The following is a 26,764-nucleotide window of genomic DNA, read 5'->3' on the forward strand; positions in this document are numbered from 1 at the left end:
GGTCTGTACTGGTGGGTCCATATTGGTCCATTCTGGTCTGGACTGGTCCATTCTGGTCTGGACTGGTCCATACTGGTCTGTACTGGTCCATCTGCTCCCACAGGCCCCGCGGCGACACCCAGAAGGGACCAGGATGGAGCCTTGAGAGGTGAGAGGTCACAGGGGGACACATGGGATCCTATGGGACATACGGGGACACGGGATCACATGGGATCTCCTGGGATGTCATGGGATACACAGGATCACACGGGATCACATGGCATCATGTGGGATGGCACAGGACACGTGGGATCACAAGGGATCATGTGGGATGGCACAGGACACGTGGGATCACAAGGGATCATGTGGGATTGCACAGGACACGTGGGATCACAAGGGATCATGTGGGATTACACAGGACACGTGGGATCACAAGGGATCATGTGGGATTGCACAGGACACATGGGATCACAAGGGATCATGTGGGATTACACAGGACACGTGGGATCACAAGGGATCATGTGGGATGGCACAGGACACGTGGGATCACAAGGGATCATGTGGGATGGCACAGGACACGTGGGATCACAAGGGATCATGTGGGATTGCACAGGACACGTGGGATCACAAGGGATCATGTGGGATTGCACAGGACACGTGGGATCACAAGGGATCATGTGGGATGGCACAGGACACGTGGGATCACAAGGGATCATGTGGGATTACACAGGACACGTGGGATCACAAGGGATCATGTGGGATGGCACAGGACACGTGGGATCACAAGGGATCATGTGGGATTGCACAGGACACGTGGGATCACAAGGGATCATGTGGGATGGCACAGGACACGTGGGATCACAAGGGATCATGTGGGATGGCACAGGACACGTGGGATCACAAGGGATCATGTGGGATGGCACAGGACACGTGGGATCACAAGGGATCATGTGGGATTACACAGGATCTCCTGGGATGTCACAGGGTGCATGGGATAGCACAGGATCACACGGGATCTCTGGGGTGTGGGAGCTCCCAGGGGCGCCCAGGATCACAGGGACCAGATGGGGATGCTCCTGGCCCCATGGCCCCCCCCGCACCCCATGAGCCCCATCCTGCCCCTCGTCCGCCCCACGCCTGACCCCGCTCTCACCGCAGGCGCCGCGGGGCGCAGGATGGCGAAGCTGCTGGTGCCGCTGGTGGTGCTGGGGGCGGTGGCGGGGGGGCCCCCGCGCTGCCCCCCCCGCTGCCTGTGCCCCGCGGCCGCGCCGAGCCCCACGCTGCTGTGCGCCCGCACGGGGCTGCTGGCGGTGCCGCCGCTGCTGGACCGCGGCGCCGTGGAGCTGCGCTTGGCCGACAACTTCATCGGCGCCGTCGGCCGCTCCGACTTCGCCAACATGAGCAGCCTCGTGCACCTCACGCTGTCCCGCAACGGCCTCCGCCGCCTGGCGCCCGGCGCCTTCGCCGACCTCCGCGCCCTCCGCGCCCTGCACCTCGACGGTAACCGGCTGCCGGCGCTCAGCGGCGCCCAGCTCCGCGGCCTGGCCAACCTGCGCCACCTCATCCTGGCCAACAACCAATTGGCCGCCATCGAGCCGGCCGCCTTCGCCGCCTTCGCCGCCACCGTGGAGGACCTGGACCTGTCGCACAACAACCTCCCGGCGCTGCCCTGGGACGCCGTGGCCTCCATGGCCAGCTTGGCCACGCTCACGCTGGACCACAACCTCCTGGAGCGCATCCCCGCCGGCACCGTGGCGCGGTTGCCGCGCTTGGCGCGCCTCGACCTCACCGCCAACCGGCTCCGCGCGCTGCCGCCGGTGCCGGGGCCGCCGGGCCCCACGTTGGCGGCGGGGGGGAACCCGCTCCATTGCAACTGCGAGCTGCTGTGGCTGCGCCGCGTGGCGCAACCGGACCGGCTGGAGAGCTGCGCCTCGCCGGCACCGCTGGCCGGGCGCCTGCTGTGGGCAGTGCCCGAGGAGGAGCTGACGTGCAGCGCGCCCGCCATCGCCACCGCGGCCGCGCACCCGCCCGCCGTCGTCGAGGGGCAGCCCTTGAGGCTGGCGTGCGCGGCCGGGGGGGACCCGCCGCCGGCGCTGCATTGGCTGGGCCCGGACGGGCGCTTGGTGCAGAACGGCTCTCGCCGCGCCGTGGGGCACGACGGCACCTTGGAGCTGCGCGTGGCCACGCTCGGGGACCACGGCGCCTTCACCTGCGTGGCCTCCAACGCCGCCGGCGAGGCGGCCGCGCGCGTGGCCGTGGCCGTGCTGCCGCTCCCGGTGCCTCACGGCGAGGCCGGCGGTGACGGCGCTGGCGGTGCCGCCGCCGCCGCGGGACCCGGCGCCTCGGACATGGCGCGCGCCGGGGGCAACGAGACGCGGGCGCCGGGCGAGCGGCGCGTGGTGGCGGCCGAGGTGACGGCGGCATCGGCGCGCATCCGGTGGCTGCCGCAGCGCCACGTGCCCGGCGTCCGCGTCTTCCAGATCCAGTACAACAGCTCCGGGGACGAGGCGCCCGTCTACAGGTACGGGGGGGAGGGTACAGGGGGCTATGGGCAGACCCTATGGGGTGGGCCTAGGGGGTCCTGGATGGGTTTTGGGGCTCCCTTTCGGGGTTTGTGGGGCCCTGAGGAACTCAGGAGTGTCCGGGGGGGTCCTCAAGGGGGTTTATGGGGTCTGGGGGGCTCCTGAAGGGGTTGGGAGGGGCTGAAGGGACTCTGAGGGGTCTGGCTTGTTCTGTGGGTGCCTGGGCAGGCTTTGTGTGCTCTGCGGGTGCTCTATGGATGCTCTATGGATGCTCTATGTGTGCTCTATGGATGCTCTATGAGTGCTCTATGGATGCTCTATGGATGCTCTATGTGTGCTCTATGCGTGCTCTATGTGTGCTCTATGCGTGCTCTATGTGTGCTCTATGGATGCTCTATGTGTGCTCTATGTGTGCTCTATGCGTGCTCTATGGATGCTCTATGAGTGCTCTATGTGTGCTCTATGTGTGCTCTATGCGTGCTCTATGGATGCTCTATGTGTGCTCTATGTGTGCTCTATGCGTGCTCTATGTGTGCTCTATGTGTGCTCTATGAGTGCTCTATGGATGCTCTATGGATGCTCTATGTGTGCTCTATGGATGCTCTATGAGTGCTCTATGGATGCTCTATGTGTGCTCTATGCGTGCTCTATGGATGCTCTATGTGTGCTCCATGTGTGCTCTATGGATGCTCTATGGATGGATGCTCTATGTGTGCTCTACGGATGCTCTATGGATGGATGCTCTATGTGTGCTCTATGCGTGCTCTATGGATGCTCTATGAGTGCTCTATGTGTGCTCTATGTGTGCTCTATGCGTGCTCTATGGATGCTCTATGTGTGCTCTATGTGTGCTCTATGCGTGCTCTATGTGTGCTCTATGTGTGCTCTATGAGTGCTCTATGGATGCTCTATGGATGCTCTATGTGTGCTCTATGTGTGCTCTATGGATGCTCTATGGATGCTCTATGTGTGCTCTATGTGTGCTCTATGTGTGCTCTATGTGTGCTCTGCGGGTGCTCTATGGATGCTCTATGGATGCTCTATGTGTGCTCTATGTGTGCTCTATGCGTGCTCTATGGATGCTCTATGGATGCTCTATGTGTGCTCTATGTGTGCTCTATGGATGCTCTATGGATGCTCTATGGATGCTCTATGTGTGCTCTATGTGTGCTCTATGTGTGCTCTGCGGGTGCTCTATGTGTGCTCTATGGATGCTCTATGTGTGCTCTATGTGTGCTCTATGTGTGCTCTATGGATGCTCTATGGATGCTCTATGTGTGCTCTATGTGTGCTCTATGTGTGCTCTATGGATGCTCTATGGATGCTCTATGTGTGCTCTATGTGTGCTCTATGTGTGCTCTGCGGGTGCTCTATGTGTGCTCTATGGATGCTCTATGTGTGCTCTATGTGTGCTCTATGTGTGCTCTATGAGTGCTCTATGGATGCTCTATGGATGCTCTATGTGTGCTCTATGGATGCTCTATGGATGCTCTATGTGTGCTCTATGTGTGCTCTATGTGTGCTCTATGAGTGTTCTATGGATGCTCTATGGATGCTCTATGTATGCTCTATGGATGCTCTATGAGTGCTCTATGGATGCTCTATGGATGCTCTATGTGTGCTCTATGTGTGCTCTATGTGTGCTCTATGGATGCTCTATGAGTGCTCTATGTGTGCTCTATGGATGGATGCTCTATGTGTGCTCTATGGATGCTCTATGTGTGCTCTATGTCTGCTCTATGCGTGCTCTATGGATGCTCTATGTGTGCTCTATGGATGGATGCTCTATGAGTGCTCTATGTGTGCTCTATGGATGGATGCTCTATGAGTGCTCTATGTGTGCTCTATGTGTGCTCTATGTGTGCTCTATGCGTGCTCTATGGATGCTCTATGTGTGCTCTATGCTCTATGGATGCTCTATGTCTGCTCTATGCGTGCTCTATGGATGCTCTATGTGTGCTCTATGGATGCTCTATGGATGGATGCTCTATGTGTGCTCTATGTGTGCTCTATGGATGCTCCATGTGTGCTCTATGTGTGCTCTATGTGTGCTCTATGTGTGCTCTATGCGTGCTCTATGGATGCTCTATGTGTGCTCTATGTGTGCTCTATGTCTGCTCTATGCGTGCTCTACGGATGCTCTATGGATGCTCTATGTGTGCTCTATGTGTGCTCTATGTGTGCTCTATGCGTGCTCTATGTGTGCTCTATGTGTGCTCTAAGCGTGCTCTATGGATGCTCTATGTGTGCTCTATGGATGCTCTATGGATACTCTATGTGTGCTCTATGGATGGATGCGCTATGTGTGCTCTATGGATGCTCTATGTGTGCTCTATGTGTGCTCTATGCGTGCTCTATGCGTGCTCTATGTGTGCTCTATGGATGGATGCTCTATGTGTGCTCTATGAGTGCTCTATGTGTGCTCTATGTGTGCTCTAAGCGTGCTCTATGGATGCTCTATGTGTGCTCTATGGATGCTCTATGGATACTCTATGTGTGCTCTATGGATGGATGCGCTATGTGTGCTCTATGGATGCTCTATGTGTGCTCTATGTGTGCTCTATGTGTGCTCTATGCGTGCTCTATGGATGCTCTATGTCTGCTCTATGTGTGCTCTATGTGTGTTCTATGGATACTCTATGTGTGCTCTATGGATGCTCTATGTGTGCTCTATGGATGCTCTATGGATACTCTATGTGTGCTCTATGGATGCTCTATGTGTGCTCTATGTGTGCTCTATGCGTGCTCTATGCGTGCTCTATGTGTGCTCTATGGATGGATGCTCTATGTGTGCTCTATGAGTGCTCTATGTGTGCTCTATGTGTGCTCTAAGCGTGCTCTATGGATGCTCTATGTGTGCTCTATGGATGCTCTATGGATACTCTATGTGTGCTCTATGGATGGATGCGCTATGTGTGCTCTATGGATGCTCTATGTGTGCTCTATGTGTGCTCTATGTGTGCTCTATGCGTGCTCTATGGATGCTCTATGGATGGATGCTCTATGGATGCTCTATGGATGCTCTATGGATGGATGCTCTATGTGTGCTCTATGGATGCTCTATGTGTGCTCTCTGGATGCTCTATGTGTGCTCTATGTGTGCTCTATGTGTGCTCTATGCGTGCTCTATGTGTGCTCTATGGATGGATGCTCTATGTGTGCTCTATGAGTGCTCTATGTGTGCTCTATGTGTGCTCTAAGCGTGCTCTATGGATGCTCTATGCGTGCTCTATGGATGCTCTATGTGTGCTCTATGTGTGCTCTATGCGTGCTCTATGCGTGCTCTATGTGTGCTCTATGGATGGATGCTCTATGTGTGCTCTATGAGTGCTCTATGTGTGCTCTATGTGTGCTCTAAGCGTGCTCTATGGATGCTCTATGTGTGCTCTATGGATGCTCTATGGATACTCTATGTGTGCTCTATGGATGGATGCGCTATGTGTGCTCTATGGATGCTCTATGTGTGCTCTATGTGTGCTCTATGAGTGCTCTATGTGTGCTCTATGTGTGCTCTAAGCGTGCTCTATGGATGCTCTATGTGTGCTCTATGGATGCTCTATGGATACTCTATGTGTGCTCTATGGATGGATGCGCTATGTGTGCTCTATGGATGCTCTATGTGTGCTCTATGTGTGCTCTATGCGTGCTCTATGCGTGCTCTATGTGTGCTCTATGGATGGATGCTCTATGTGTGCTCTATGAGTGCTCTATGTGTGCTCTATGTGTGCTCTAAGCGTGCTCTATGGATGCTCTATGTGTGCTCTATGGATGCTCTATGGATACTCTATGTGTGCTCTATGGATGGATGCGCTATGTGTGCTCTATGGATGCTCTATGTGTGCTCTATGTGTGCTCTATGTGTGCTCTATGCGTGCTCTATGGATGCTCTATGTCTGCTCTATGTGTGCTCTATGTGTGTTCTATGGATACTCTATGTGTGCTCTATGGATGCTCTATGTGTGCTCTATGGATGCTCTATGGATACTCTATGTGTGCTCTATGGATGCTCTATGTGTGCTCTATGTGTGCTCTATGCGTGCTCTATGGATGCTCTATGTGTGCTCTATGGATGCTCTATGGATACTCTATGTGTGCTCTATGGATGGATGCGCTATGTGTGCTCTATGGATGCTCTATGTGTGCTCTATGTGTGCTCTATGCGTGCTCTATGGATGCTCTATGGATGGATGCTCTATGGATGCTCTATGGATGCTCTATGGATGGATGCTCTATGTGTGCTCTATGGATGCTCTATGTGTGCTCTATGTGTGCTCTATGGATGCTCTATGTGTGCTCTATGCTCTATGGATGCTCTATGGATGGATGCTCTATGTGTGCTCTATGCGTGCTCTATGGATGCTCTATGGATGGATGCTCTATGTGTGCTCCATGTGTGCTCTATGGATGCTCTATGGATGGATGCTCTATGTGTGCTCTATGGATGCTCTATGTGTGCTTCATGGATGGATGCTCTATGTGTGCTCCATGTGTGCTCTATGGATGCTCTATGGATGGATGCTCCATGTGTGCTCTATGGATGCTCTATGGATGGATGCTCTATGTGTGCTCTATGGATGCTCTATGTGTGCTTCATGGATGGATGCTCTATGTGTGCCCTATGTGTGCTTCATGGATGGATGCTCTGGGTGCTCTAGGTGTGCTCTACGGATGCCCTGTGCACGAATGCTCTATGGATGGTCCAAGTGCCTCTATATGTCTCTATGCGTCTCTGTGTGCCTTTATGTGTCTCTATGTACCTCTATATGTCTCTATGTGCTTCTATGTGTCTCTGTATGTGCCTCGCTTCTATGTGTCTCTCTCTGTGCCTGTCTCTCTGTGCCTGTATCTGTCTCTCTGTGTCTCTATGGCTCTCTCTGTGCCTGTGTCTCTGTATGTGTCTCTATGGCTCTCTCTGTGCCTGTATGTGTCTCTGTGTCTCTGTATGTGTCTCTATGGCTCTCTCTGTGCCTGTATGTGTCTCTGTGTCTCTGTATGTGTCTCTATGGCTCTCTCTGTGCCTGTATCTGTCTCTCTGTGTCTCTATGGCTCTCTCTGTGCCTGTATGTGTCTCTGTGTCCCTGTATGTGTCTCTATGGCTCTCTCTGTGTCTCTATGGGTCCCCCATCACGCTCTCCCCCCGCAGGCTCCTGCCACCCTCCAGCCGCAGCTTCACGCTGCGGGACCTGGCCGCGGGCCGCGAGTACGAGCTCTGCGTGGCGGCGCTGCAGGGCGCGGGGGGCTCGGCTCCGCCCGTCACCCACCCCCTGGGCTGCGTCCGCTTCAGCACCGCCCCTGCGGGCTCCGCCTCCCCGCCGGGCTGCGCCGCGCTGCCCCGGGCGCACTTCCTGGGCGGCACCGTCATCATCGTCATCGGCGCCGCCATCGCCGCCTCCGTCCTGCTCTTCATCCTCATCCTCACCGCCCGCTACAAAGCGGCGGCGGCCTCGCGCCGCCTCCCCGCCGTCACCAGCGTCTGCTCCCAGACCAACGGCGCGCACCGCAGCCCGGACCCGGACCCCGCGGCCCCGGAGCCGCCCGCGGCGGCGGCGGCGGCGGCGGCGGCGGGCGCGGTGCCCCTCGGGGCGCCCCTGGCCGTGGGCTCGGGCAGCCACAGCTTCCCGCGGCGCGCCCGGACTCGACGCCACGGCTCCCTCCCGCGCCTGGACCAGGGCGGGGAGGCGGCGCCCGCGCTGCGCCCGAGCTTCGGCAGCACCCATTGGATGCTGGAGAGCACCGTGTGAGGGGTGCGGGGGGGAACGGGGCCACCCTGGGGTGCGCCCGGACGCAGCTCGGGTGCTCCTGGTGGCCCGCGCGCACCCTCGGGCGCTCAAGTGAAACCTTGGGTGCTCCTGGGTACCTTCGGGTGCTCCAACGCAGCCTTGGGTGCTCACAGGCACCTCCTGCGGTCTTAAACCCACCCTTTGGGTGTCTTCAGTGCACCTTCGGGTGCCGGAGCCCCCCCCTCGCCAGGACCCCGCTGCACCCATGGGTGCTGGTGGGTGCCAGGCGCCCCGCCACGCGTGTGTGCCCCTGACCCGTGTGTGCGGGCCTCAGCAGGGGATCCGTGCCCTGGGACTCTTGCGTGCCCCGAACACGTGTGTGCACCCTGACATGCGTGTGGGCCTCCCCAGGGGCTTCCCTCCGTGGGACCGCCGTGCTCCCCGACCATGCGTGACACGCGTGTGCGCCCCCGACACGCGGTGCCTTTGGGGGTCCCGCACACGCCACTGACATGTCTGCACAGATGACACGAGACCCGCAGCCCCCCCCCCCAAACCCAACCCCATTGGGGGTGCCGGGGGCGTCCCCGGGTGTCCCCCCCCCATGTCCCCTTGTCCCCCTCCCCCGGGGGCTCCCATCTGGCTGGTCTGGATCCCCCCCCCCCCCAGCCCCATTTCCCCTCCCCCTTTTGCCCTTTGACCCCCCAAACGCTGCCCCCCCAGCCGCCCCCCCCCCCCCCCCCCGGGCCCCCTCCGTGTTGAACACAAGTTTTTACATTAAAAACCTGTGCCCCCCACCCCCCCCCCCCGGATTAAACCTTTTGTGTGCGAAAAGAGGGGGAGCCGCTCTCTCTGTGGGGGTGCCGGGGGGGGTTAAATTTGGTGTGGGGGTCCCCTCTATCTTATATGAGGAGCGCGGGGAGCGAGTGCTCCACCTCATACGAGCCCGCAGAGAATCGCCTCTCCGGCACCCCGCCCGCCCCCCCCCCCCCCCGAAGCGGCCGCATGCAAATGAGCTCATTAACATGTAAATGAACTCGTTGAGGCCACCAATGAGAGGGGTGAGGTTATGCTAATGAGGGAGGGGTTAGTGACAGCCCTGTTACTAGGAGACCGCTGATATGGGGGGGGCGGTGGGAAATAGGTGAATTGATATGCAAAGAAGGGGGCGGAGCTTGGGAACACCCCCCCCCCCGAACCCCATCAGGCTTTGGCCTCGGTTAATTACCTCCCCAGCCTAATTACCCCTCCCAGGGTAATTGCCCCCCTGCCTTGCTGCATTCTGCCCTTCCAATTACCAGTTATGCCCCTCCCTTGACTAATTACCCCCCCCCGGCTCATTACCCCCCTTCTTGGCTTTAATCCCCCCTCCCCCTTAACTAATCACCTCCTTCCCGACATGATTACCCCCTCATTTACATACCCCGCCCTCATCCCCCCCCACCCCTGCCCTTGCCCCCCTTCAGTGCCTGTTTCCCCAAGGCCAAGGCGAGGGGCAGGTGTGGGGGGGTCACACCTGGTCCTTTCCCATGGGATTGGGTGCACGTTGCGGGGGGGCTGTTCCACACCTCCGGGGCCCTTCCCATGGGATTGGGTGCACATTGGGGTGGTGCCATCCCATCTGCTCCCTTCCCACGCGCGGTGTCCCCACACGTGTGCCCATTCCCGTGGGTGTCGAGGGCCCATCCGGGCCCCTTCCCACTCCCCCGCCCCCCCCCCCCCCCCCCCCCCCCCCCGCCATGACCTTGTCCGCGGCTATATCTGCGGTGCCGGTGCTGGGGCTCGGTGGCGATGGCGGCGCTGGTGGTGACGGTGCTGGTGGCGCTGGTGACCGTGGCCGCGGGGCAGTGCCCGGGCCCGTCCCAGCTGCAGACGGCCGATGGGACCCGCGTCTGCGCCCTGCTCTACACCGAAGACAGCGTCTACTACGACAACTGCTGCCGCGGCAAATCCGTGGTGGTGGACCCCGGCTCCGACGTGCCCTACATGCCCGTGGGGTACTCGGGGCGCATCTCCTCGCTGGTGGTGGGCACCGACTGCGAGCTGACCGTGTGGTCCCGCAGCGGCAAGGAGGGCAACAGCCACTTGTTTCTGGCCGGCACGGTGCCGCGGCTGCAGGAGGTGGAACGGGGCATCTTCAGCAACTGGGATAACGCCATCAGGTCCTACTACTGCACGTGCTACTGAGGAGCGGGCGCGGGGCCGCCACCGGGAGGTGAAGGGAACCCAAGTCAATGCAGGTCAACCCAAGCCAAGTCAACAGAGAGCAACCCAACCCAACCTGGGCTAACACAAGCTGGTGAAGGGCAGCTCCGGTCATCACGGGCCACTGCGAGTCAACCGCGGGCAAGCCAAGTCGCTGCGGGCTCTGTGAGCCAACGAAGGCCAAGCCAGAACAGGCCCGGCCAAGGCAACGTGAGTCAACCTCAGCCAAGCCAACAGGAGGCAACGGGGGTTGAGACACCCCAACAGGTCACCGCGAGCCCACTGGGTCAACGGATGTCAGCCAACGTGTGCTGACACACACTGATGTGTGCTGACACGCGTTGACAGGTGCTGACACACGCTGACACGCGTTGACATGCGTTGACGTGGCACTGCCACCCCCCCCCTCTGCCCGCCCCAACCTCAACCAATAAAAGAGCTCCAGCAGCTCCCGCCTCCTCCGTGCCTTAGTGGGAGTTGGGGGGTGGGAAGTGGGGTCCCCCCCGTCACCCCCCATGGTGCGACACACGTCCTTCAGCTCCGCACACGCGTGTGACCCAACACACATGTGTGACCCAACACACGTGCGTCCATCCCACGAAAGAAGGCACTCGCCACAGCGCTGTCTCCAAAAGGACATGTGGAATCTTGGGGGGACCCCCCCATGTGCCGGCCCCGGGGCCCCCCCATACCGCGGCGCTACAAAACGACAATATAAATAGCTTTAAAAAACAAAATGGGGGGGAAACCCCCCCCAACCCCCCCCCAAGAACCAGGTTTGGGGTTAGGGGAACCCCAAGACCCGTGTTTGGGGTGGGGGAACCCCAAAACCCATGCTTGGGGTGAGGGGACCCCCTGCATCAGTAGTGTGGCCATAGGGTTGGAGTTTGGGGGGGTCCCACCCCGCTTTGGAGACACCACAGGGGTGGAGGGGGCTAAAAAAGTGGGGTTTAGAAGAAGAACGAAGTTTGGGGCCTCCACCAAATGGCTCCCCAAGGCTGAGGAGGCCCCCCCCGGCCCCCCAAGGCTGCGGTGGGGCTGCTCGCAGTGGGCTTGCCCCCTCCCTCAGTAGTACGTGTGTTCCAGGGGCCACCAAGCAGCGTCCCAGCGTGGCGAGGATGAGGATGGTGGCGGCGGCGGCCTCACCGCAGGCGGTTCTGGCGCATGAGGGGGACGATGGCTGACGGGGGCCCTGCCTTGCCCAGGAACGGGTGCTTCAGCAGCTCGGTGGCCGTGGCGCGCTGGCCCGGGTCCCGCACCAGCATGCGGTCCAGGAAGCCTTTGAGGGATGGAGAAACCTAGGGACAAGGTGCACGGGTGGTCAGCAGCGCCCCAGAAGATCATGGGAAGCCCCTTAGAGGGGTGTCCCCCCGCCATTACCTTATGGATGTTCTTAAGCTTGGGGGGCAGGTTGTCCCGGATCATCTTCATGGCCTTGAGGGGTGGCTCATTGAAGTAAGGTGGTTCCCCATCGACCATCTCGATGACCATCACGCCCAAGGACCAGATGTCCACCTGTAGAGTGGGGAGGACGTGGTCAAAGTGGGCTTAACGTGGGGGTGAGGACCCCCCAAGGCCACCCCGAGCCCCCCAAGGCCACCTCTGGTCCATAGGGGAGGCGGGAGATGAGCTCTGGTGCCATCCAATAGGGCGTCCCCACCAGGGACTTGCGGCGCGGCACCTCCTTGTTCACTTGGGCGCAGAACCCGAAGTCGGAGAGTTTCACCTGGGAATGGGGTGGGAAGGAGGATGTGAGGGGGGGGGGTGTCACCACCAGAGCCTGGGGTGCTGGGGGGTCCCTGCTCACCCGCCCGTCGTGGGTCAGGAGGATGGAGTCGCTCTTGATGTCGCGGTGGATGACACCTTGGGCGTGCAGGACAGAGAGGGCCTTCAAGACGGCCAAGCAGACGGCGGCGATCTGCTCCTCGCTCATCCTGGGGCACGGAGAAGGTTGGAGAGGACAAGCAACGGCACCGGGGGGGTGGAGGAGGGAAGGGCGAAGGTTGTGGTCAAGCCGGTGGGAATGAGGGAGGGAGAGCAGGAAGAGCTGGTGGATGCTTTGGAGACAAGGATGGGGCTGGTGTCTTCAGGTTGGAAAGACCTTCCAGGGCAGGGAGGGAGAGGGAAGTGGGGCTGTACCTGGTGTGGGTGACGATGTCGGTCAAGGCGCCGCCTTCCAAGAACTCCATGACCACCCAGAGCTCGTCGCCCACCAAGTAGCTGTTGTACATCTCCACCACGTTCTCGTGCTGGTAGTCCCTCATGATCACCACCTGCAGAGGGAGCCCCCAAAGCACCCTTGAGTGCTCACAGCCCTGGGTGCTCACGCGAGCCCTGGGGTGTTTGAAGCCACCCTTGCGCGCCCCGGGTGCCCACCTCGTTGAAGAGCAGCTCGCGGCGCTGCTGCTTGCGCAGGTCCATCTTCTTGACGGCCACCAGCTTGCCCGAGCTGCGCACGGTGGCGATGCAGACCACGCCGGTGGAGCCCTCGCCGATCTTGATGAAGTTGTCCAGGTAGGTGCGAGGGTCCCCGGGGTCCACCACCATCTGCAGCGCCGCCCGGAACTGCTCGTGGGACACGCGCTGGGGCTCCCGCTGAGGGCCCCCCACCGCCGGGGGGGCTGGAGCTGGCGCAGGGCCGGGGGGGGGCTGTCGGGCCAGTTGGGGGTCAGAGGCGTGGGGGGTGAGCTGGGGATGGGGGGGTGTCTCCTGGGTGGAGCGGGCTGGAGCTCGGGAGGCGCTGGTGGGGCCGTTGGAGGCCAGCTCCTGCGGTCGGCCCGGGCGATGCTCTGCCTGGACATGGAGAAGGAGTCAAGCACCAGCAGCAACAGGGGGGGGTTGAGGGTTGGCCCCAAAAGCAAGCGGGGGAAGAGGGGGGGAAGGAGGGAGGAAGAGGAGCAGTCGGATGCTTTGGAGACAAGGATGGGGGTGGTGCCTTCAGCCCATGCCGGTCATAGATCAACCAGGTTGGGAAAGACCTGGTAGGGAGGGGACAAGGAAGAAAACTTCCAACTGGAAAAGTTGGATGAGACACGGGGAGGAAGTTCTTCACTCTGAGGGTGGTGGGACACCGGCATGGGTTGATGGAGAAGATGTGGATGCTCCATCCCTGGCAGTGTTCAAAGCCAGGCTGAAAGCAACCTGCTCTATGGAAGGTGTCCCTGTGGGCTGGGACTGGAGGAGCTTTAAACTTCACTCCAGCACCAAACCGTCTCTGTGAGGGACCCTCATCCCATTGATCCAGATCCCTCTGTAGAGCTTCTGCCCCTCCAGCAGCTCAACGCTCCCACCCAACCTGGTGTCATCCATAGAACTGTGGGATGGTTTGACTGGGAAAGGACCTTAAAACCCATCCAATTCCAAGCCCTGGCTCCCAATCCCAACCCCTGATGACCACCACTCATCACCGATCTCCACTTGGCCATGAAGCCGTTGCCCACAACTCTTTGGAGTGCCACCATCCAGCCAACCCCTATCCACAGGGCCAAATCCTGCCTCTGCCACCAGAAATCCAGGTAGATCCTCAATGAAGACACTCAACCAGATGAGGCCCAGCACCTTGGAGAAGCCTTCTTAATGGGTTTAAGGCAGGAAGAGGAGGAAGAGCAGTTGCTTGAGGAGGAGGAGGAGCAGCCCCTTGGGGCAGGAGGACACGTTACCTGCGGGCCGGGGTCGGTCTCAGCCCGGGGGTAGGTGTTGAAGGCCCGCCCGGTCTGTTGAGCTGTTTTCATCACCCCTTCCGAGATGGGAATGTTGGGAGTGCGGATACTGGGCCCAGAGAGCGGGCGCTTGTCCCGGGGGGAGGGGGGGCTGCTCCCACCAGCACCCAAGGTGGACTTGGGGCGCTTCTCAGCGGCTTCGGGGCGCTCCCGCCGCAGCACCCGCTCCTGCTTGGAGTCCCTCTCCAGGGGGGCTTTGGGATAGTCGGGAGGCGGGCGGCCGCCGGGAGCGGCTTTGGGAGCGGGGCACTGTTGAGACTGGTGCTGGCCATGGTGCTCCTCCTTGTGCCGAGGTCTCTCCTTGCCCTGTTCTACCTCATGCCCGGCCCCGGGGCGGCTCTTCCTGCTCCTGCCGGCATCTTCTTGGGCTGGAGCTGAGGTCAGGCCTTGGGAGAGGCCGTTCTCCTGGTGGAGCTGGTGGCGGCGGGGCGGGAAGGGGGGGCTGTCCCTGCGCAGGGAATTGGAACGGGACACGGACATGTTCTCAAACTCATCCAGGAGCCAGGTCAAGGAGCCGTCCTTGGAGGCTTTGCTGCCCCGGACAATGGTCTTGGAGGAGGACGAGGGACGGGAATGACGGAGACGGACACAAAGGAAACAAAAAAGGGGGAAGAAAATAAAAATGAAGAATGCAAATGGAATGTTGGGATGGGGACATGGATCACACGGAGGGGACACGGGGAGGGGAGACGCTGGGGCCACCACTATGGGGGGGGAAGCCCAGCAAAGCTCCTGCCCTGGGTGCCGCTGGAGGAGGATGCAGGTGGGGGCCAAGGGTGTGATCCCAGCTCTTGGAAAGGGATCTGAGGCAGTGAGAGGCGAGGAGGAAACCCATCCACAAAGACTGAGGAGGAAGAGGCCTTCCCCTGCCCTGAGCCCCCTCCTCTTCCTCCTCCCACAAGGGTGAAGGTGGGAAAGAGCTGGTGGCCGGCAAAGCAACATGAAGGTGCTGGAGGACACACGGGGATGGGGATGAGATGGGAAGGGGCAGCCGCGGCTTTGCCAGCGCTTTCCTGGTGGCCGCCGGGATTTTTCCAGCTGCTGGGAGAAGCTTCCACCCCTGCTGCTGCTCCTTGTCCCGCATGGAGCAGGGAATGGGTTGGATGCGCCCGCTGCAGACCAACCTGCTCACGACACCCCAAGGAGAAGACGAGGAGCCTAAACCGACCCCCACTTTGGCCTTCCTGCCCCAGCAGCAGCCTTCCCAAAGAGGCCCGGTGCCGGAGCAAGGGAGCTGCCTACCTTCTGGGAAGCGTGCTGGATGGTGGTGATGCAGACGGGATCTACCAGGGGCTTGGGGCGCTTGGCTGACTCCTCGATGAGGCCCTGCCATTGCCGGGGCAGCCCCGTGAACTTCTGCTCGTGTTGGTCGTAGCCGGTGTGGACGCGGTGCTCGAAGTTGGAGGGAGCCGAGATCTCCAAACGCTTCTTCTTCTTGCTGAACATGGCGAGGACCTGGCCAGGGGCAGAATAAAGCAGGGAATCATGGAGCGGGTTGGCTTGGGAATGACCCTGAGCGCATCCAGGGATCCACAGGGCAGGCTGCCCAGGCCTCAGCCAAACCTCCTCCATGCAGCCGCCACCCCCAGAGCCAGGGATTCCCTCCCGTTCCCCCCTCAACTCTTCCCGTTGGAAGCTGCTTTTCCTCATCCCATCCCTACAGGCTCCTGGAGAAGCCCCTCTCCGAGCTCTCAAGCTGCTCCAAGGACTTCCAGAAGCTTCCCCAGCCCCTCTGCGCCCATGGCCCCGGGTGGATCCGCACTGCTTTTCCTGGTGTAAACACCCGCAGCCGGTACAATGGGACTTGTTTATCCCATGGAAGCACAGGCTGGAGCCTGCCCTGCCGGAGCCGGGAGCGTTGGGAACCCCCCCTTGAATCAACAATTCCAGAGCGGGGGAATTGAATTGTGGCAGGAGCTGCAGATGAAGCCACCAGGGCCAGGGTGAGGAGCCAGCCTCTGTGTGCTGGGCATATTCCAGCCGGGATGAGGTCGGAGCCAAGGGGAAGGGTTCAGTGCCCCAAACCTGCTCCTAAAGCAGCTCCGTGTCCTGAAATCCTGGTTTTCCAGCCCAGCATCCCAGGACGCTGGAATCCTGCTGTGGATTTGTCCCCTTTTTCCCTGCCTTTGGGTGGCACTGGGGCTGTTTCCTTCCATTTTCAGTCTCCTGAATCGGCTTCCTACAGGTTTCCCGGTGGAAAACTCAGCAGCTCCTGACACAATTCCCTTTCTCCATGCAGGAAATCCCTGCAGTGCCCCAAACCAGGCTGGAGCAACCTGCCCCAGTGCAAGGCGTCCCTGCGGGATGGAGCTGCAGGAGCCTGAAGGTCCCTCCCAACCCAAAGCATTCCATGATTCCAGGGCTGTGCAGGTGGATGTGCAGCCAACAAGGCAACAAGGGTGCATGGGATTCCTGAGCTCGGGATGGTGGGATGGAGCTATGGAAATGGGATGAGCTCGGGATGGTGGGATGGAGCTATGGAAATGGGATGAGCTCGGGATGGTGGGATGGAGCTATGGAAATGGGATGAGCTCGGGATGGTGGGATGGAGCTATGGAAATGGGATGAGCTCGGGATGGTGCGATGGAGCTATGGAAATGGGATGAGCTCGGGATGGTGGGATGGAGCTATGGAAATGGGATGAGCTCGGGATGGTGGGATGGAGCTATGGAAATGGGATGAGCTCGGGATGGTGCGATGGAGCTATGGAAATGGGATGAGCTCGGGATGGTGCGATGGAGCTATGGAAATGGGATGAGCTCGGGATGGTGCGATGGAGCTATGGAAATGGGATGAGCTCGGGATGGTGGGATGGAGCTATGGAAATGGGATGAGCTCGGGATGGTGCGATGGAGCTATGGAAATGGGATGAGCTCGGGATGGTGCGATGGAGCTATGGAAATGGGATGAGCTCGGGATGGTGCGATGGAGCTATGGAAATGGGATGAGCTCGGGATGGTGCGATGGAGCTATGGAAATGGGATGAGCTCGGGATGGTGGGATGGAGCTATGGAAATGGGATGAGCTCGGGATGGTGCGATGGAGCTATGGAAATGGGATGAGCTCGGGATGGTGGGATGGAGCTATGGAAATGGGATGAGCTCGGGATGGTGCGATGGAGCTAAGGAAATGGGATGAGCTCGGGATGGTGGGATGGAGCTATGGAAATGGGATGAGCTCGGGATGGTGCGATGGAGCTATGGAAATGGGATGAGCTCGGGATGGTGGGATGGAGCTATGGAAATGGGATGAGCTCGGGATGGTGGGATGGAGCTATGGAAATGGGATGAGCTCGGGATGGTGCGATGGAGCTATGGAAATGGGATGAGCTCGGGATGGTGGGATGGAGCTATGGAAATGGGATGAGCTCGGGATGGTGCGATGGAGCTATGGAAATGGGATGAGCTCGGGATGGTGGGATGGAGCTATGGAAATGGGATGAGCTCGGGATGGTGCGATGGAGCTATGGAAATGGGATGAGCTCGGGATGGTGGGATGGAGCTATGGAAATGGGATGAGCTCGGGATGGTGGGATGGAGCTATGGAAATGGGATGAGCTCGGGATGGTGGGATGGAGCTATGGAAATGGGATGAGCTCGGGATGGTGCGATGGAGCTATGGAAATGGGATGAGCTCGGGATGGTGGGATGGAGCTATGGAAATGGGATGAGCTCGGGATGGTGGGATGGAGCTATGGAAATGGGATGAGCTCGGGATGGTGGGATGGAGCTATGGAAATGGGATGAGCTCGGGATGGTGCGATGGAGCTATGGAAATGGGATGAGCTCGGGATGGTGGGATGGAGCTATGGAAATGGGATGAGCTCGGGATGGTGGGATGGAGCTATGGAAATGGGATGAGCTCGGGATGGTGGGATGGAGCTATGGAAATGGGATGAGCTCGGGATGGTGGGATGGAGCTATGGAAATGGGATGAGCTCGGGATGGTGGGATGGAGCTATGGAAATGGGATGAGCTCGGGATGGTGCGATGGAGCTATGGAAATGGGATGAGCTCGGGATGGTGCGATGGAGCTATGGAAATGGGATGAGCTCGGGATGGTGGGATGGAGCTATGGAAATGGGATGAGCTCGGGATGGTGGGATGGAGCTATGGAAATGGGATGAGCTTGGGATGGTGGGATGGAGCTATGGAAATGGGATGAGCTCGGGATGGTGGGATGGAGCTATGGAAATGGGATGAGCTCGGGATGGTGGGATGGAGCTATGGAAATGGGATGAGCTCGGGATGGTGGGATGGAGCTATGGAAATGGGATGAGCTCGGGATGGTGGGATGGAGCTATGGAAATGGGATGAGCTCGGGATGGTGGGATGGAGCTATGGAAATGGGATGAGCTCGGGATGGTGCGATGGAGCTATGGAAATGGGATGAGCTCGGGATGGTGCGATGGAGCTATGGAAATGGGATGAGCTCGGGATGGTGGGATGGAGCTATGGAAATGGGATGAGCTCGGGATGGTGCGATGGAGCTATGGAAATGGGATGAGCTCGGGATGGTGGGATGGAGCTATGGAAATGGGATGAGCTCGGGATGGTGCGATGGAGCTATGGAAATGGGATGAGCTCGGGATGGTGGGATGGAGCTATGGAAATGGGATGAGCTCGGGATGGTGCGATGGAGCTATGGAAATGGGATGAGCTCGGGATGGTGCGATGGAGCTATGGAAATGGGATGAGCTCGGGATGGTGGGATGGAGCTATGGAAATGGGATGAGCTCGGGATGGTGGGATGGAGCTATGGAAATGGGATGAGCTCGGGATGGTGGGATGGAGCTATGGAAATGGGATGAGCTCGGGATGGTGGGATGGAGCTATGGAAATGGGATGAGCTCGGGATGGTGGGATGGAGCTATGGAAATGGGATGAGCTCGGGATGGTGGGATGGAGCTATGGAAATGGGATGAGCTCGGGATGGTGGGATGGAGCTATGGAAATGGGATGAGCTCGGGATGGTGGGATGAGGCTCTGCAACAGCAGGAAGGGGTTAAGGAGCAGCCCGCGTCTCCCTCAGGTTCCTCCCTCCTGGCCGGGCACATTCCAGCTCCTTTATCTCCTGTGCCTGCCATTACCCAGCTCCGGAGCAAACAGGATCCTTGCCAGCAGCTCCTTCCCAGCACCACAAGCTTCTGCTCATTCCAGCTGGGAAGCACTGGGAAGCCCTTTACCCCACTGCCAAAGGGCTATCCCGCCTTCCAACCCCCCCACCCCGGCAGCTCCCTGCTCACCAGCACCGGGATATGATCCCAAGTTGTTTGGGATCCACGTCCCAGAGCCTCAGCTCCCTCCAGATCCCAACAAGCCCACAGGGGAACACGGACTTGCCGTTTTCCAGGACCCTGCTACATGGGGAGATTGGGAATGAGGGAAGGCAAATCCCAGCGGGGAGGTGGGGAGGGGGTTAAAGAGGAAGCTGGGAGCGGGAACAGAGTGGATTTGAGCCGGGAACCAATGAGGCAGCAAAAGCCGGAACAAAGCAGCCTCCGGGAGGCTGGAGACCAGGAACAAGGAAGGAAGGAGAGGGAAAGGGCAGGGAAGAGCTGGAAGAACCCAGCCCCAGTGCCCAAGGGCTACAGGAAACCTGGAGAGGGGCTTTGGGCACGGGATAGGACAAGGAGGAACAGCTCCAATGGGAAGACTTGGGTGGGACACGGGGAGGAAATTCCTCCCTCTGCCGGCAGTGGGACACTGGGATGAATGGGAAGGTTTGGATGCCCCATCCCTGGCAGTGCCCAAAGCCAGGCTGGACCAAGCTGCTCCATGGAAAGTATTCCTGTGGGTTGGAAGCGGAGGAGCTTGAAGGTCCTTCCACCCCATTCCATGGCTCCATGCTCCTATCCCAAAGGCACAGCCTCAGGCCCCCCGTCCCCTTTGATTTGGTAATGGCCTCCTCAGCCCTTCGGAGCTTCCCCCTTCCCCAGGGCTGGAAGCCTGGCAGGAGGCTCCCGGGCGGGCACCGCGCTGGTCGGACTGGCCCGGCCGGCTTTGCACAGCCCAGCCTGAGGAGAGGCAGCCTCAAAGGGGAGCAGGAGAGGGCTGGGAGCTCCAGGAGCTGGAGGAGGCTCCGGGCTGGGAGGGATTCGGTGCCGAGTTATCCCTGCGCTGAGCCACCGGCGTGGAAGAGGAATCCTGGAATTCAAAGCATGCGAAGCGTTGAGGAACCCCTGCAAAGGGGCCTCGGTGGCTTTCATCCTCTTGTCCCAAAGGAAAACTTCCGGGAATTGGGACTTCAGAGCTGCAGCTTGGCAGCAGGTTAACCCTGAGGGACAGCTGGATTCATGCCACAGGATCCTGCCTCTTCCCAGCCCTGGGCCTTGGGGAAGCTCCCAGCTCTTCTCCCACCTCCCTTCAGAGGAGACTTCCAGCTTCTCCGTGGTGACGCAGAGCTCCGGGGTCCTCAGAGCAGCCGGTAGGAAAGGACCCAAATCCCTTGTGCAGGAAGTGAGAGGAGCTGATGGGAGCTTCCCATCTAGTGCAAGGTTCCATGGAATGCCAGACAGGGTTGGGTTGGAAAGGACCTTAAAGCTCCTCTAAAGCCATGGGCAGGGACAGCTTCCATAGAGCAGGTTGCGCCAAGCCGCCCTTGGGCATTCCAGGGATGGGGCATCCAAACCTTCTCCATTCAACCCAATGTCCCACTGTCCTCATAGAGAGGAGCTTCTTCCCAAGCTCCCATCCTCATCCTCACCAGAGCCAACAGAATTCCCCTCGGAAGCCCCCAGGATCCGGGACAAACGATCGGCAGCGACTCCTTGGCCTTGGTTTAAATCCTTCTTGTGCTTTCCCGTCAATTCCCACCGCCGAGGGGGCCCTCGGGACCCCCCATTTCCTGCTATGGATGATCCCATCAGCAGAATCCCTGCAGCTCATCCTTCCCGATGAGCTCAAAGGCAGGGAAAAGCCCCACTTCCATGGAGCCCGTGGGTTATGAGCGTGAGTGGATGGGGGTGCCCCCCTTTCCGTGCTGCAGCGACGGGAGGGACTCCACGAGCCCCATAGCCCCCGGGGTTCCACCCTCCTGAGCGTGGGGAAGAGCCTCCCCCCTGCTCCAGCACGGGAAGATCCCACAGAACACACGGGATAAGGGCTTCCAGGGCTCCTCCGGGGGAAGGCTTCACCCCCGTTTCCTACCTGTGGAGAAGGGGAGGCTCTTCCCAACTCAGCGCAGCATCGCGGGATCCTCGGGGGAAGACGCTGCAGGAACACAAGGCAATTCCGTCAGGGAATTGCGCACGGAAACCCCTCCAGCCCACAACCTACAACCGGGACTCGCTTAAGGCCATTGCCTCCTGGCCCCCGGCCCTCGCCCCGCTCCTGGGCCCCGCTCACTCCTCACCACGGGCCCGACGTTGCCGCTGCCCCCCCCACGCAGCTCACTCGGCCGCCGCCATCTTGCGATCGAGCCACATCCGGGCAATCCGCCCTACCCGCGTTGCCGTGGCGACAAGCACTGCCCCCTGCGGGGGCGGGGATTGGCTGAGGGGGCGTGGACGCGGAAGGGGATTGGTGGAGAGGGGAAGGAGAAGGGCGGGGCATTGCTGCGGCGCTGAAGGCGGGTGTTAAAGGCAGAGCAGCCAATCACAGAGAGGAAAGGGGGAGATTGGCGTTGGTGCTGGCCAATCAGAGCGCGGAGCGGATGCGGCTGGAGGGGTGCAGTAAGATGGCGGCGCTCTGAGGTGAGGGCGGCCCCGCCGCCGATCCCCGCTGCCGCCCCGGGGCAGCGCTCACCGCCCGCTTCCCCCCCACAGACCCCGCTGGTCCCCGTGTGCCCGCCCGAAGGATGCCGCTCCGCGCTCTGCTGAGGGCCGCGGCTTCGCTGCGCGGCTGCGGTGCGTATCCCACCTCCCCGTCCCCTCCCCGGGGGTCTCGCAAAGTCTGAGCCCCGCTCTCCTCCGCAGCCGCTCCCGGGGGTCTGCAGCCCGCCGCCAGTATGGCCACGCTGAACCAGATGCACCGGCAAGGCCGGCCCAGGCCTCCTCCTGCGAAGCTGGGGGCCACGTTCGGGCGGCCGCAGATCAAGGGGGTGGTGATCAAGAATCTGATCCGAAAGCCCAAGAAACCCAACTCGGCGAACCGCAAATGCGTCCGGGTGCGGCTGAGCAACGGCAAGGAGGTGGTGTGCTTCGTCCCCGGCGAGGGCCACAACCTGCAGGAGCACCACGTCGTGCTCGTGCAGGGCGGCCGCACGCAGGACCTGCCCGGCGTGAAGCTCACCATCGTGCGGGGCAAGTACGACTGTGCCCACGTCCAGAAGAAGAAGTGAGAAGGGAAAGAAGGGGATGGGGATGGACCCTGCTGTGCTCAGGAGGTGGCCCCCAGGTGATGGAGGGAGAGCGCCTCCATTAAAGGCTGTTGTGTGGATGTGGACTGGTGCTGAGAGGGCCTGGGGCGATGCGGGGGGACATGGGAAGGGGACGGAGGGACACGGAGAGGAATGAGGGCGCCATGAGGGGCAATGGGGGGGCCGTGGGGGGCACTGGGAAGGGCGCTCGGAGGGGGGGTCCAGGGCCAGTAGGTGGCGCGCTGGGGGCATGCGACGGGAGGGGGCGTGGCCCAGCATTGCTCCGCCCCTTCCGGCAGATGACGCACGCCAGACATCCAAGATGGCGGCGCCCAGGGCGCTGGCTGCAGCTCGGCGGGCGGCGGCGCGGGGGTGGCGCGGTGTTGGGGGGGGCGGCGGTGGGATCGGTAGTCCCGGTGTTACCGGGGGTACCGGGGGGCCGAGCCCGGTGCGAAGCCGCCTGTACGAGCACGTCCGCGAGGGCCGGAGCGCGCGGCCGCAGCTGGAGGTGTCGGCGCTGAGCGAGCGGGAGCTGGAGCGGCGGCAGGGGGCGCTGCGGGGCCGCGACCTGCGCGAGATCGTGAGCGGGGCGGGGCCTGGAGGGGAGGGGCGGAGCCTCGGGGAGGGGGCGTGGGCTTGCCTGAGAGGGGGGCGGGGCTTAAAGGAAAGGGGTGTGGCTACGGCAGGCTCCGCCCACAGGTGCAGACGTGGACTCGGCTGCGGGACGTGCGCGCCGCCATCGCCCGGCTGGAGCAAGAGAAGGGACAAGTGGCCGGAGGGGTGCGGGCCCTGATGGTGAGACAGTGTGCCCCACAGCACCCATAGTGCCCCACAGCGTGCCCCACAGCACCCCATAGTGCCCGACAATGTGCCTTACAGCATCCTATAGTGCCCCACACCACCCCATAGTGTCCGTCAGTGTGCCCCACAGCACCCATAGTGCCCCACAGCGTGCCCCACAGCACCCATAGTGCCCCACAGCGTGCCCCACAGCACCCATAGTGCCCCTCAGTGTGCCCCACAGCACCCTTACTGCCCCTCAGTGTGCCCCACAGCACGCATAATGCCCCACAGCGTGCCCCACAGCACCCCATTGTGCCCGACAATGGGCCTTACAGCATCCCATAGTGCCCCACACCACCCCATAATGTCCCTGAGTGTGCCCCACATCACTCCATAGTGTCCCTCAGTATGCCCCACAGCACCCATAGTGCCCCACAATGTGCCTTACAGCATCCCATAGTCCCCTCAGTGTGCCCCACAGCACCCTGTAGTGCTGCACATCCCATACTGCCCCACAGTGTGCCCCACAGCAGCCCACAGTACTGCACATCCACCCCATAGTGCCCCACAGCAGCTTGCAGTGCTCCACATCCACCCTATAGTGCTCTTCACCCACCCCACCGTGCCCCGTGGTACTCTGCATCCACACTCTCCATCCACCCCACAGTACTCCACATCCACCCCATAGTGCGGCACAGTGCCCCACAGCCACCCCACAGTGCTCCATAGCACCCCACAGCACTCCATATGCACCCCACTGCACCCCACATCCAGGCCACAGCACCCCATAGCGCCACACAGCACCTCCCCTGGGGACCCCCCCACCTGTATTTCACCTCTTTCTCTCTCCCTCCACAGGCAGCCCATGACAAGCAGACAGTGGAGGCGGTAGGACACAGCAGAGGGGGGGTCCCTGCTCCCAGCTGGGGGGTGCAGGCGGGTTGGGGAGGGGGTTTAAACCCCCATTTACCCCCCAGCACCGTTTCCCCCCCAGCTTCCTGCCTATGGAGCGCTCCGGGCCCGCGGGCGCCAGATCCGGCTGGAGCTGCAGGAGCTGCTGGCCCAGGAGGCGTCCCTGGATGAGAGCTTCTACCTGAGAGCCCTGCAGCTCCCCAACAGCACCCACCCCGAGGTGGTGAGTGCGGAGAGGGGGGGGGGACACTCTATTGTGGTGTCATCCCCGCCCCCGACACCCTCTGTACCCCTCTGAAACAGCCCATCGGGGACGAGAGCCAGGCCCGAGTGCTGGAGGTGGTGGGGGAGAAGCCAGGTACGGGGGGGCTTGAAGAGGAGGAGCGCTGCGGATGGAGAAGGCTCTAACGGGGAGCAGAGGAGGGTCTATGGGGTGATGAAGGCTCCTGCTCTTCCCCTGTCCCCCAGCGTTTGACTTCAAGCCGAAGGGGCACTTGGAGCTGGGCGAGGGGCTGGACATCATCCGGCAGCGGTGAGCGCCGACACGCGTGACGCACGCGTGTGCACGCCCCCGGAGCGCGCGCCCCGGCCCTGACACGCGTGTCCCGTCCCGCAGGCGCCTCTCGCACGTCTCCGGCCATCGCTCCTATTACCTGTGCGGGGCCGCGGCGCTGCTGGAGCACGCCCTGGTTCGCTTCGCCATGGCCAAGCTGCTCAGCAAGGTCAGGAGGGGGCACACGAGGCTGTTGGGGTCCCCACAAGGCTCTGGGGGGGCCCCTCCAGGCTTTGGGGTCCCCGCACACCCCTTATTCCCCCCCCCGCCAGGGCTTCCTCCCCATGACAGTCCCGGACCTGCTGCGTGGCGCTGTCTTTGTGAGTGCACCCCTCTACCCCCCCGTTTACCCCCGTATCCCCCCCCCCCCATACGCTCCCTCCCTGTGTGGGTCACCCCCCGGGGACCCCCCCAAACCCCTCCGTGCCTCCCATTGCAGGAGGGCTGCGGGATGCAGCCGCAGCTCAGCCCCTCGCCCGTCTACACCATCGACCCCGCGCGCTTCGAGGACCTGAGCCTGGCCGGGACGGCCGAGGTTGGCATCGCTGGTGAGCAGCGGGGGCCCCGGGGGAGCTGAGGGTCCCTGGGAGGACCCCACTGATCCCATCGCTCTGCTCCAGGGTACTTCATGGACCACGCCGTGCGGCTGCAGGATTTACCCATTAGGTTTGGGGGATCCCCTCCCTGTGCTAATAGGGGGGATTCTGGCCATTCCCATCCCTCATAGGAGGAGCTTTGGGGCCTCCCTACCTTAATGGGGGGGCTTTGGGGCCCCCCCAACCGGGTCCCCCTTTCCCCACACAGGGTCGTCTGCTCCAGCACTTGCTACCGCGCTGAGACGGACACGGGGCGGGAGCCATGGGGGCTGTACCGGGTGCACCAGTTCACCAAGGTACTGGGCAAACTGGGAGGGGAAGGCCTGACCCCCCCGGGGAGGGTGTTGGGGTGACCCTGGGGGGGGGTCCCTTTGCTCACCCATAGGTGGAGATGTTTGGGGTGACGGCGGCTGAGAGCGGGGCCGAGAGCGGGGCGCTGCTGGCCGAGTTCCTGGCAATGCAGAAGGAGATCTTCTCCGAGCTGGGCCTCCATTACCGGTGAGGGCAAAGTGGGGGGGTCCCCAGAGCCCCCCTAAACCCTCCCATATCCCTGCACCCCCCCATGTTCTGTCATTGCCCCCCACAGCATCCTGGACATGCCCACAGAGGAGCTGGGGCTCCCTGCCTACCGCAAGTTCGACATCGAGGCCTGGATGCCGGGACGGGGCAAATATGGGGAGGTGAGAACATGGGAGGGGGGCACCTCAAAAGCCGGGGGGCTCCCCCTTTACTGGGGGGAGGTTCCCAAATTCTCCTGCTTCCCTTTTAGATCTCCAGTGCTTCCAACTGCACCGATTACCAGAGCCGGCGCCTCAACATCATGTACAGCGATGGGGACGGGCGGCTGCGCCACGCACACACAGTGGGTGCTGGGGAGGGCACCCCCCCAAATTCGGGGTCCCCCCCCCCCGTTTCTGCCCCCCCATAACTCCCCCCGCCCCCCCATAGGTGAATGGCACAGCCTGCGCCGTGTCCCGCATGCTCATCGCCCTCTTGGAGTGCAACCAGCTACCGGTGGGTGATGGGGGGGGGGGGTTTTGGGGGTGCCCTCCCCCGTTTTTGGGGTGTGGGGGGGCTCACCCTGTGCTGTACCCCCAGGATGGCCGCGTGCGGGTGCCCCCGGCCCTGCAGCCCCTGGTGGGGCTGGATGTGATTCCCCGGCCCCCAGCGCCGCGCCTGCGCTACATTGGCCCCAACCAGCCCGGGGGGGGACCCTGAGGAGCCCCCCAAGTGTGGGGCGGACCCCTCAGTGGCCCCCAGCGATGGGGGGACACCGCGGGTGTGGAGACAGGAGGAGACGTCGGGGACGGGGACATGCATGGCCCCACAGAGCTGTCCCCTGAGCACACGGGACACTCGAGATCCGCTGGAATAAAGCTCCTGGAGCACACGGGCTCCCCCCCGCTTCCCACGCGTGTTCGGACGGGCACGTGCAGAGAACACGGATCCACACCCGTGTGCTTGTGGCATCACCCAC

General features: G+C 61.2%; 5 protein-coding genes across 12 annotated transcripts; 4 read left to right on the top strand and 1 right to left on the bottom strand.

Moving 5' to 3' along the window:
- Window positions 1-1,154: 1,154 nt before the first annotated feature.
- LRFN1 (leucine rich repeat and fibronectin type III domain containing 1) lies at window positions 1,155-8,242 on the top strand (the record flags this gene model as incomplete). The annotated part of the gene is made up of 2 exons (XM_080636044.1): window positions 1,155-2,500; window positions 7,645-8,242. 2 exons carry the CDS (start codon window positions 1,155-1,157, stop codon window positions 8,240-8,242), a joined length of 1,944 nt encoding a protein of 647 aa, XP_080492170.1.
- Window positions 8,243-10,012: 1,770 nt separating this feature from the next.
- SYCN (syncollin) lies at window positions 10,013-10,408 on the top strand (the record flags this gene model as incomplete). The annotated part of the gene is made up of 1 exon (XM_080636079.1): window positions 10,013-10,408. One exon carries the CDS (start codon window positions 10,013-10,015, stop codon window positions 10,406-10,408), a length of 396 nt encoding a protein of 131 aa, XP_080492205.1.
- Window positions 10,409-11,093: 685 nt separating this feature from the next.
- On the bottom strand, window positions 11,094-21,604 carry PAK4 (p21 (RAC1) activated kinase 4). Of its 6 annotated transcripts, XM_080636058.1 has the most exons (11): window positions 21,499-21,604; window positions 21,294-21,356; window positions 20,851-20,994; window positions 15,388-15,600; window positions 14,086-14,694; window positions 12,803-13,219; window positions 12,566-12,699; window positions 12,234-12,360; window positions 12,027-12,152; window positions 11,807-11,941; window positions 11,094-11,724 (listed from the first exon to the last, which is right to left on the bottom strand). In XM_080636058.1, the coding sequence occupies exons 4-11, from the start codon at window positions 15,589-15,591 to the stop codon at window positions 11,569-11,571; spliced, it is 1,908 nt and encodes a 635-aa protein (XP_080492184.1). In that variant the 5' UTR covers window positions 15,592-15,600; window positions 20,851-20,994; window positions 21,294-21,356; window positions 21,499-21,604; the 3' UTR covers window positions 11,094-11,568. The 6 variants fall into 6 exon arrangements, with proteins under 6 accessions (XP_080492184.1, XP_080492182.1, XP_080492179.1 ...); XM_080636056.1 differs by having other exon boundaries at window positions 12,027-12,360; window positions 20,851-20,991; XM_080636053.1 differs by having other exon boundaries at window positions 12,027-12,360.
- Window positions 21,605-21,771: 167 nt separating this feature from the next.
- MRPS12 (mitochondrial ribosomal protein S12) lies at window positions 21,772-22,760 on the top strand. 3 transcript variants are annotated; one of them, XM_080636006.1, is made up of 3 exons: window positions 21,772-21,838; window positions 21,911-21,991; window positions 22,061-22,523. In XM_080636006.1, the coding sequence occupies exons 2-3, from the start codon at window positions 21,943-21,945 to the stop codon at window positions 22,423-22,425; spliced, it is 414 nt and encodes a 137-aa protein (XP_080492132.1). In that variant the 5' UTR covers window positions 21,772-21,838; window positions 21,911-21,942; the 3' UTR covers window positions 22,426-22,523. The 3 variants fall into 3 exon arrangements, 2 of the variants coding, with proteins under 2 accessions (XP_080492132.1, XP_080492131.1); XR_013958597.1 differs by adding an exon at window positions 22,743-22,760 and having other exon boundaries at window positions 21,773-21,991; window positions 22,061-22,481; XM_080636005.1 differs by having other exon boundaries at window positions 21,773-21,991.
- A 5-nt stretch (window positions 22,761-22,765) lies between these two features.
- SARS2 (seryl-tRNA synthetase 2, mitochondrial) lies at window positions 22,766-26,758 on the top strand (the record flags this gene model as incomplete). The annotated part of the gene is made up of 16 exons (XM_080636003.1): window positions 22,766-23,023; window positions 23,143-23,238; window positions 24,085-24,114; window positions 24,221-24,361; window positions 24,442-24,496; window positions 24,607-24,670; window positions 24,755-24,860; window positions 24,964-25,011; window positions 25,131-25,239; window positions 25,312-25,357; window positions 25,496-25,583; window positions 25,673-25,785; window positions 25,874-25,967; window positions 26,057-26,149; window positions 26,236-26,301; window positions 26,386-26,758. The coding sequence occupies 16 exons, from the start codon at window positions 22,766-22,768 to the stop codon at window positions 26,503-26,505; spliced, it is 1,527 nt and encodes a 508-aa protein (XP_080492129.1). The 3' UTR covers window positions 26,506-26,758.
- Between the last annotated feature and the right edge of the window lie 6 nt (window positions 26,759-26,764).

This window comes from Psittacula echo (assembly GCF_963264785.1).
Source record: "Psittacula echo genome assembly, chromosome: 29".
Classification (NCBI taxonomy): domain Eukaryota; kingdom Metazoa; phylum Chordata; class Aves; order Psittaciformes; family Psittacidae; genus Psittacula; species Psittacula echo.